This window comes from Gossypium hirsutum, chromosome A01 (genome assembly GCF_007990345.1).
Source record: "Gossypium hirsutum isolate 1008001.06 chromosome A01, Gossypium_hirsutum_v2.1, whole genome shotgun sequence".
In the NCBI taxonomy this organism is placed as follows: domain Eukaryota; kingdom Viridiplantae; phylum Streptophyta; class Magnoliopsida; order Malvales; family Malvaceae; genus Gossypium; species Gossypium hirsutum.
In genome coordinates, this window is record NC_053424.1 from 107401784 (window position 1) to 107412631 (window position 10848).

A 10848-nucleotide genomic window follows, 5' to 3' on the forward strand; every position below is an offset into this window, starting at 1 on the left:
TGAAAGAGATGTTCGATATTTAGCAATTCATGGAATTGTGCCCTAACGTGTTAGGTTGCAATTTCTCGTTTGCTTAAAATAATCGAATGTCTCTTTAGAATTTCATTCATGTTTTCTAAGAAAAAACTTATAAAGGAAATGTTCGGTATTTAGCAGTTTAGGAAATAGTACCCTATCGTGTTGGGTTGCAATTTCCTATTTGCTCAAAATAATCAAATATCTCTTCGGAATTTCACTCGTATCTTCCAAGGTGAGGCAATGGTCAATGTTTGAAAATTCGAGGAATCGTGCCCTACTGTGCTGGGTATCGATTTTTCGTTGGACTAAATAGTTGGGCATCCTTTTGTTATTTTCGAATTACAAATTTTCGAACGTCGAAACAAGAAGATTTTTGGCAATGGACTCAGGTTATTCAAATGTTATCAACAAGAACCACATTTTAAAAACATTTTTAATTTTAGACAAAAGAACAGTATTTAATCGATTTGGTACCAATTTTGGGCGTAATGAGGGTGCTAATCCTTCCTCGTACGTAATCGACTCCCGAGCCTATTTTTTCATATTTTCGTAGACCAAAATCATTGTTTTAGTAAACCAAAATGTTTTATTAAAACAACCCAAATTTTTAGGTGATCCGATCACACCTAAACAAGAAAACATTGGTGGCGACTCCATTTTCGCTTTCCAAAAAGTCAATCCATCATTTTTAAATCGAAGAAATAAAAAAATTGTTTCGACAATATGAGTGAACCAACATGTAAAGCATAACATAAAGTATAAATTTCAACGAATGATACAAAGTAATTGACCTGTTTTTATTTATATGTATCATCACATTAAATGGTGTTAGGTTTAGGTACATAGGTACCAAATCCAGAAAATTGCAAAATAAACTCTTACAAGCAACCTTATAAAAGCTTTAATTTAACGAAAATGACACCAAGTCACCAAGGCATTTTCGCTCCCTAGTCCTAGCAATCCAGTCAGCAGCTAAATTAGCCTCTCTATAACTGTCCTCGAAATGAATCTCCCTACAACTTGGTAACATTTGCAGGATTTCATTATTGCAAGGTGGTTATAACTAGTTAAGACAGTCGTACATTTTTTTAGCAACCTAATGAATCAATAAGAAAATACTGAGATAGAGACAGTGGGAAAAGTGTGAAGCCCCACAATCTGTTCTGGACTAGTCTAAGTGGTGCTCAAGTGAAAAATAAAACAAGGTTTAATGACAGGTTACTCAAAAAGATCAGCAGCAAAGATATTCCCAGGAATACTAGTAGCAGCATCAGATTCACTTCAATCCAATCTAAGTCAAACCATAAGGCCGAGTTGAAGATCTCAGACATACTGCTCTTACAAATAGATTCATGGAGGCAAGCAATCCAGTAAAAGATAAAGGTTAATTAGTACTCAAAAGATGAAGATCAGATACACTAGCAGGGAGGTATACGTATAACAGCATTGGATTTACTATAGTCCAGTCAAACCATTAGGTTAGGATATATCTGAAAATACATTCCATACATATTCATTGATTTATGAAGGCAAGCAAGCCTGGCTTGATGCTTGCTGAGCTGGACAAAAGCATAGCAATGAACAATATACCTTAATCAGGCAATGCAGTTCCACGTTCAAGATTATTTTTTATTTCCAGAGTGTATTTTCCAAATGCCCTTTCAATCTTCTTGTTGAAATGCTCATTACGATCATTGATTGAATCAATATCCTTCTCTTCATGAAACTTCCTTCTCCGGCTAAATGACTTGCGCTTTTCTTCACGGTCTTTAAGTTCCTTCACCATCTTCTCAATCTTATCTTCTGAAGTTTTAGGTGCCTGTTCACCATAAGGAACACATGGTGAATACTTACACAAATGGGCAGGATAATAAGAAAGAAACTAGCAACCCTTTCCCCCTACTTTTTCCGATCATACCTTCCCATATTGGAGGCTTGAAGCTTCACGATAGAACTCTGGATCTGCTTCTTTCATTCTGTTATATTCTTCTAGGTCAATATCAATGTTCTTTGTCCGCTTCTTGTATGCATTGTACAATGTCTTCTGATTGAAGACTGTTAAGTCCCTCCAAGAAAAAACACAGACTGAGCTCATTGACATGGTACAATTTTCTATCCTACAGAATGGATAAGAGCTCTTCTTTTTTCATCCACACACACACACACAAAAGATGAGAATGCATTGGACAAGTTTCACGGGCCTATAATATTTACGACTTAGAAATATGCATGCACAAGCAGCTGGTACAACATAAAAATTAGAACAAGGAGTATCATTAAAAACCAGGAAACATAACAATCATGTAACCAGGATAATTGAAGAGAAAAGTAAAAATAATAAGTAGTAGATAGAAGCATACCATCCCAACCAAATGGAGCAGGATCCTTTTCCCATTTCTTATATTTTGCCTCAGCTGCTTCTTGGGTATCTAGCATATACGCATTTTGCAAATCCAAACCATTAGCATCTAGTAATTTTCCTATCTTTTTCTTCCTTTCCTCCAGCCATTTTTGCTTAGAAATTCCTCTAGATTCTGGCAGAGCTTCCATTCTTTTCTTTTCAGCCACCATTGCTGTTTGATTGGCTTTTCTCGCTTCATTCTGGAACAGATAATCATTCTTAATAATCAGTACATATATAAAGATGACAAAACAGATCATCTTGTTTTTGAAAGATCAATCAAACTAACCATCTTTAGTCTCAACTCAAATAGTTTTTTCTGCCTTCCTGTAAGATTTGTAATGTCTCCTTCAATGTTCTCCTCAACAGGGCCGTCACTATCAGCATCAGGGCTTTCTTCTGGTTCCGGAATGCCAGGTTGCACATCTTGTTCTTGATAAGCAGCAGGCGTAACAGGCTGGCCATGCTCAGGTTGCGGAGTTTCTATAACAACATAAATTGCAATTAAGCCGATAAAGATAAACTGTCTAATGAGTTCTCAAGGAAAAGGCAGGGTAAACAAAAACATTAATTTAAGAATTACAAGTATAACAGTTAAACCTGTCACTGAATTATCCTTTCTAGCTTTGGCCTCAGCAATCTTCCGGAAGCAATATTCAACGCATTCATGATACGGATTTGAGGCATTTATACAATCCGGGTGCACTCTTCGCTCTTCTTCCATTTTTTTTCTGCTAGGTTTTATCTGAAAAATTAACTTAGGAAATTAAGCAAATCCAGGACTCTTTTTTAATAGATTATAAAATAAATAAAACAAAATCCTAAACTATCACCAATATTCATTTTTCCAGCAAGAATATACACAGAACTTCCATTGATGTGTATCTTTCAACCGTTGGTTACGAAATTAAGGAGCAATTGAAATAGATAAACAAAATTATTGTTCAAAAGAATCAAACTTGATCGTTAATTCTATTATAAAATTAAACTAAATCGAATAACATGGAGCCGAATTTTCGTCCAACGTGATTTCTCAGAAACCGTAAAAGACTTAAGTAAAACCTCAAAAACCCTAAAATATGTGGAGCAGGGAAAATTTGAAAACATAAAGAAAGGTTTAAACAAGCGTGTAACGAACCTGATTGATGAAATTCCTAAGATCGCTTCTATATTTTTTTCCCCTTTGGCTAGGGTTTTATCTGGATAATTTTTATTTATTTAATGGGCAAACTACATAGATATCGCCCAGCTATAGAAATATTTTCATTTTAAACACTTAAAATAAAAAATTTGTAATTTAAGCATCTAAATTACATAGTTTGGTCACTATCAGTTAAAACACAAATGTTGACGTGGTAGTTAAAAATATTGATATAATAATAAATTTAGTCATCATCTTTTACATATTATATTATTTTAAAAAAATAATCTTCAAAATTTATAAATTATCTTAATTTGATCCTAAAATTAAAAAAAATATTCTTAATTCTAAAAAATTTAAAGAAATATAAAAATATAAAAAAATATTTTATAAAAAAATATAATTTATTATTATGCTTAATTTTTAATTGCCACATCAGCATTTATATTTTTAACAAAAAATTATCAAAATAACTATACTATATAATGAAAGTGCTTAAATTATATACTTTTTATTTTGAATGCCAAAAATGAAAATATTTTATGTGTTTTAACCTGAACAAAGTAGAAACTCAACTCAACTTCCCAAGCCTCATAGTTATCTTTATTATTTAAAACTTGGGTAAATTGTAAAAATAATTACCTAATTATAAGAGTATTTTTATTTTTATCACTCAATTAAAAAAATTTAATTTAATTATTAAAGTTTTTGAAATTTGTTTTTTCCACATCACTATTAATTTCATAATGAAAGTATGAAAATTTTTTTTATTGGTATAATAATAAATTTAGTTATCTAATATTTACATTTTTATTATTTTTGGTCTTAATTTTAAAATTTTAATAAATTTAATTTTCAATATTTTCAAATCTTATCAATTTGGTCCTAATTTTAAATGATTAAAAAAATAAAAAATAAAATAAAAAATAGTTTTCTCGATAAAAAAAATTATATGTAGCACCTAGTAGTAGACTTATTAAAAAAAGAATTTAAGTTTATTTTTATTATTTTAATCAATTAAGTATTTCAAAATAATTTTTTATTGTTTTAAGCTGAGAGTTATTATAGGGCACATGGGCAATTGGGCTTTCTCAAACATTAGATGAACTCTCCAGTTTCGTAATTTTTTTTTATTATAGTGGGTATTTTTAGTGGACTCTCGAGTCTCATTATTTTTACTCTTTATTTTTTCATGTAAAAAATGTCTTATTTTATTTTCTATGCTTTTGGCGTTGTAGTTGATTTGTGTTGAATGTTGATACATATCGTGTTAATGAGTTTGCCATAATAACCAAATCATATTTAACGATTCTTCCACAATGTTGGATGGGTTCAGTTTCATCCCATCAAAGAGAAGGTTTAGACCATAAAAGATTGAATATTTTAGAAGGAAACGGTGTCCGTCGGCCGGGTGGCGATACAAGGGGGCAGTCTGTCTCAAATTCTTGATGTGGACAATGTGAACCACTTGTTGGTAGTTTAACTGAGTGAGAGAACACAACAGAGGCATTGAATATAATTATTACAATCATTAGCAGCTCCACAATCTCCATTCCAGTTCCCAAAGCAACATTTGGGATGACCTTCTTCAAGCTCAGCATGATAAAAAAGGGACTTTGAACCTTGTATGATTGTATCCCTTTGTAAACATAACATGTATGCTTATTCATCAGGACATTTCTTTAAATTAATATGCCTGCCTGCTGTTAGAATTTCAGTAAGACACTGGTTTAAAAGTTACTAAATCGGTGAAAGCAAGTGCATAAAATTCCCAACAATTCAGGGTCAGACCCTGGCACATAAAATGGTTAAAAGAACACAAAAATGGGTCCCTAAACAGCAATTACTACAAATCAACAAAACAAACGGAGAAGAAATTGAAATGCAAAAATGCAGAGACCCAAACTCCATGTATCAAAGGCATTGCCAGAGTTGGCTGATGGAGTTGGGTCCAAATTAGTACTGCTAGTATTCCCTGCTTTAACATCAACACCAAACCTCATTCCCCCAAGGCAATGCCCATTTACATTGCAGATGAACCAATACTTCTTTGATTCAGTGAGCTCAACTTTATCATCTCCGCTCTCATACTTGGCTAATACTCCACTGCTCGCATCACATGTTCTATGTGTAGACTCTGTCACTTCAAACACATTGTGTTGCCCCTTGTTATATGTAAACTCTACAAAAATATAGTGTCTGCTGAGTAATTTATATTTGAAAACCTTCATAAATAGCATGGTTATGAGGAAGAATCATGAATATATGTTCACAATCAGGACCCAAAACAGGCTTTTTCCTAGTGCTAAAGATGAAGGCAGAATAGTTTTCTAATGAAAATAAGATTAGGTTGATTTTCCATTTGGTGACAAGGTTATTTACAAATTGGCTTATTTTTTTAAACATGGTGATGTTGTCATATATCTGTCATTTTTAGGTTAAAATATGCCTATAGTCCTTGTACTTTTTAAAAATTCAGAATTTAGTCCCTAGATTTGTATTTTTAGGAATTTAGTTTTTCTACTTTTTGGATTTCAAAATTTAGGTCCCACTGTTAGCATTGTCAATTTTTTTTGGTTAAATTGATTGCTGTGACATTTTGAAATAAAAAAAATTACTCATTTGGTAGCCCTGTAATTAAAAAAATGTTATAATTAGCCTGGATTTAACAAAAAAAATAAAATAAAATTAACAGTATTGACATTGGATCTAAATTTTAAAATTTGAAAAATAGAAAAACTAAACTCCTGAAAATACAAGTAAAAGTAAATTCCTAATTTTTGAAATAAATAAGGACTATACCCATATTTTAACTTTTTTATAATTGGATGAATATTATACATTATTTTTTTTTGTCTTTTTGAATATGTAGAATAGTCTATCTATACAAAAATACCACAATGAATATGTCTTATAATAATATGTTAAAAAATAAGGGTCAAATTCTATGGATGGTTATTGTGATATGGGTTTTTGACGAAATTAATCCCTTTATTATAATTAGATCATTTATTTTTCAAAATGTGTAATTTCCAATTTGAAGATTAAAGGTTTTTTTTTTTGCTAATTCTATTGAATCATTTGATATGATTTAATTTTTTTTCGATGAAATTAATGAAAAATTTACTAATTAAAAAAATAAAAAAGATGAAATTATAGGAAGCAACTAAATCCGCTATACATAACCAAACTTAATGAAATCAAATGGGAAGGAAGCAGTAAAGACGTACCTAGAACATCGCCGACGGTGAAATTGTATTTCTCCGACCAGGAACCATAGTCAACCTCGGAGCTCCATCCGTTTTCATCACCAACACTGTAAACTTGAGATACGGCTCCTTTCAGTATTGAACAACACATGATAAGAATGATTAGCCTGCCAATCTTGTCTTCCATGGCTTTTCAAAGCAACCAAAAACGATGAAATTTTGTTGCCTATCTTAGCTTTTATCGTCAACTGGTTAGGGATGTCATCATCATTTGTTATTAATTAATAAAATACAACTGGCACTGAATCATTTAATTTGAATGGGTATTCTTGGTTCTTAGGTACTGTTTTATATTAAAGTGAGGGGTAACTCAAAGCTCCAAGTAAAATGGCAGCCGGCCAGTTAAATGAATATACGCTGTCTATAATGATGGATGCTAGAAGATGCTTCAAATAAAAGATACATATGTAAAGTCTTGATGCCTTTACGTAACAATAGCATTAACTATAAATTGTTTACTTTCTTTTTTTGATAAATGAATAAAATATCTTTTATATAAAAAAGGTTGGTAGTGTGTTTTTCTTAAATAAATCTATTTATTAAAGAAAAAAAAAGTATATATATATATAAGGAGGAGGGTTATTAGATGGAAAGTGAAAAGTGCAAACAAATTATGTAAGCACAAGGCGTTAGCCACAAGCTCAATTTCCCGATCCGTGAGGCTTTAGGCCATCCATTAGTCCAAATTCGCCTAAGTCAGCCTTTACGCCCAAAAGTGAGGATTCTTTTAGAATTCCTCTAAGGCACTAATTTGTAAAGTGGAAGCGATTGTACCAAAAGAAGCTACAAATGAACAATAGAAAGCCAAAGAAAGAATGCATACAAAGTGTTTGAGTAAATGCTCAAAGAATTCTATTACTCTTAAGAATTCAACATACAATGGATGACATACAAATGAGGGGGAGGCTCTCTATTTATAGTTGAGCTCCCCCAAAATCGACAGTCAAGATCAAATTACATTGACGGACGAGATTAGCCTATCTATTGATTTTAGGGATTTACAAGATTACATCATATCAAATCAAATCTAGAAGATATGATTCCCCTACTTACTAAAATTAGCCTAAGTTGTCATATCTTAATTATCGGGCCAACTAGGCTTTAATCTGACAGGCTTCTCCAATAGTTCTTTGAATCAGGCCAGTTCTCGTGGGCTAAATATTTCTCATCAATCGATAGACCTCCATGGGAAAATCCTTGTGCCATGGTCACGGGCTTTCCACTTTGGTCCGTGACATTCTCCCCCACCCATTCTCACAACACCCTTGTTGCGACTTCTGAATGACATTGACTTGATTCACCTTGGAACTTTCTCGTTGCCTTGGCTTCTTCCCAACTTGTCTTGCGATCGGGTTGTCCCTTCCTTCGGAACCTTTGCCTCGGCTTTCGTTGCCTTTTAACTTGAACCATTGCACTCGTTGGTACATTTCGTTGGCAAGAAGTCTCCGCTCTAACTTGCCCCAATTTTGACTTATTCCCATTGGAATCCCTTGGATTCTCACATCTTGGCTTCGTACTGCTCCCAGTCCCTCGGCCTCCTTGCTTAAGAACTTTGAAAGGGCCCTTACGACTTTGCGAAGCCAACAAGTTAGAATTCAAAACACTATTAGAGTGTTTGCAATGTACCTTACTCGCAGTATTTACTCGTTTCGACTACTTTTGCATCTCTCTTTTCCCCTTGAAGTCTGATACACAATCCACCTTTCCCAAAGGTGACGGCTCCATAGTCAACTCCACAGGTCTCATATCGGTCTCATGCTCCACTAACATTTCCGAAGGGGCTTTTGTAGCATTCCGTTCTATTGAGTTAATGTTTCTCCTGTACAAAACATCTTCGACTAGTTGGATTGACAACAACACCTTGGTCTCAACCTTCATATCCCGATGCACTGGCACAACAATATTTGATGATGGACCAGTGACACTATAAATTTGTTTGGCCCATGGAGACAGAACTGTCTGAATCTTGTCAAGGAAGTTTAAGCCAAGTACATAATCGTAATCATCTAATTGGATTACCTTAAAGTCTTCCTTTCCCTTCCATTCGCCAATTTGCAGCTCCACATTACGAACTACTCCCACAGTTGGGGCCTATTCAGAATTTACTATCTCGATCTTCTTATTCGATTTCCTACTAAACAGACCAAGCTTCTTCGTAGCCCTTTCTGATATGACTAAGTCTGATGTTCTCGTATCAATAAGAGCACTCCGCTTCTGACCCATAATATTGATGTCCACAAACATCAACCCTTCTTCACCATTCCTTTTCTTAGGAATGAGCACCATCGAATTGACCTTTAATGTCTTTCCTCAATAGGGTTTGCCTCTTCTTTCGGCTCACCTTTCTTTTTAATAGCCGAAATCATCGATTTCTTCAGACATTTTCGCGCCATGTGTGGTCTTTGACAAAGGAAGCATTTTATCCTCTTCCCCTTGTCCCTTGGGTTGTAGGATCCCCGCTTTATATCTCGTGGTTTCCCATTGCCACTAGTGCTATCGGTAATATACTATCATCGTTATGTCCTTCTTCATCTTCTTCATGGTTTCTCTCACCATTGCCCTTTCCATTGGGCTTAGATGACTCGAACTTGTCTTTTGTTGGACTAAGCTCAACAAAGGACTCTGCTTCGGTGATGGCTATAGTAAGTTCAGTGATTCCTTGCCTACGCAACTCATTCTTTTCCCACGATTTTAACCTATCTTCAAACCAATAGAACGCTTCTTTCTAATTCAAGTAGGAGATTTGAAGTATCAACTCGTTAAACACCCAAACATACTCCCGAACAGTGCTTTATTGTGTGAGACGACACAACTTAGCTCTAGCCTCCTTCTCGGCATACTGTGGGTAAAACTGCTTTTTCAACTTTCTTTGAAACTCCTCCTAAGTTCCAATTGTGTTCCCACCATGTTTCTCATCCGTGGACGTACGACGTCACCACAAGAGAGCCACATTAGTAAAATAGATTGAAGTAGTGTTTAACTTAATAGCATCATTCTCAATATCCATCGCTCGAAAGTATTGCTTTATTTACCACAAGAAGTTGTCCACATCCCTTGCGGACCTTGCACCCTTGAACTTTTCTAGTTTGGGAACATCCATTGCTTGTTGCTTCGGCCTTGAAGATAACATCCTATTACTCAAAGCAGCTTTGTAAATCGTGAGCTTCCCCTTAAGCTCTTCAATTTTCTTCTTTATAGCTAAAAACATATCCCCAAGGTTCTCATCCCTCTCTGCCAGCTTTTTCGTAGTGGAATTGACTAATTCATTCATCTTTTTCGTATTGGCATCGAAAGAATATAACACAAAATCTCTGAGTTGCTCTTCCATTGAGTCAAACCTATCTGTACGTCCCTTGACCAACTCAAGCGTCTCCTTCATGTTCCCTACGGGCTCCTCGAGATTAACCACTTAGTTGTCCAAAGCTGTCAGCATGCCCCTTGAGCGACTTACTTTTCTGGCCCTCCCACGAGTTTGCATTGGCTCATTCTGATCAACAATTTCTTTCGACATCCCAACAATGCCTTCTACCCAATAGCTCGGATACCACTTGTCACAAGGCTAGATCTTTTGTCTCGTGATCCGTGTGACCTTAGGCGATCCATTCGTCCAAACTCGCCTAAGTCAGCCTTTACACCCAAAAGTGAGGATTCTTTTAGAATTCCTCTGAGGCACCAATTTGTATAGCAGAAGCGATTATGCCAAAAGAAGCTAAAAATGAATAACATAAAGTCAAAGAAAGAATGTACACAAAGTATTTGAGTAAATGCTCAAAGAATTCTATTAGTCTTAAGAATTCAACATACAATGGATGATATACAAATGAGGGGGAGGCTTTCCATTTATAGTTGAGCTCCCCCAAAACCGACGGTCAAGATCAAATTACATCGACGACGATATTAGCCTATCCATTGATTTTAGGGATTTACAAAATTACATCATATCAAATAAAATCTACAAGATATGATCCCCTTACTTATTAAAAATAGCCTAAGTTGCCATATCTTCATTATCAGGCCAA

The 10848-nt window shown here is 34.5% G+C and overlaps 2 protein-coding genes across 2 annotated transcripts; both read right to left on the reverse strand.

Annotated features, from left to right (window-relative positions):
* Positions 1-1389: 1389 nt before the first annotated feature.
* On the reverse strand, positions 1390-3696 carry LOC107947183 (pre-mRNA-splicing factor syf2). Its single transcript, XM_016881760.2, has 6 exons — positions 3558-3696; positions 3020-3164; positions 2709-2902; positions 2379-2619; positions 1937-2073; positions 1390-1837 (listed from the first exon to the last, which is right to left on the reverse strand). The coding sequence occupies exons 2-6, from the start codon at positions 3141-3143 to the stop codon at positions 1610-1612; spliced, it is 924 nt and encodes a 307-aa protein (XP_016737249.1). The 5' UTR covers positions 3144-3164; positions 3558-3696; the 3' UTR covers positions 1390-1609.
* A 1629-nt stretch (positions 3697-5325) lies between these two features.
* On the reverse strand, positions 5326-7133 carry LOC107947192 (mavicyanin). Its single transcript, XM_016881770.2, has 2 exons — positions 6791-7133; positions 5326-5742 (listed from the first exon to the last, which is right to left on the reverse strand). The coding sequence occupies exons 1-2, from the start codon at positions 6954-6956 to the stop codon at positions 5414-5416; spliced, it is 495 nt and encodes a 164-aa protein (XP_016737259.1). The 5' UTR covers positions 6957-7133; the 3' UTR covers positions 5326-5413.
* Between the last annotated feature and the right edge of the window lie 3715 nt (positions 7134-10848).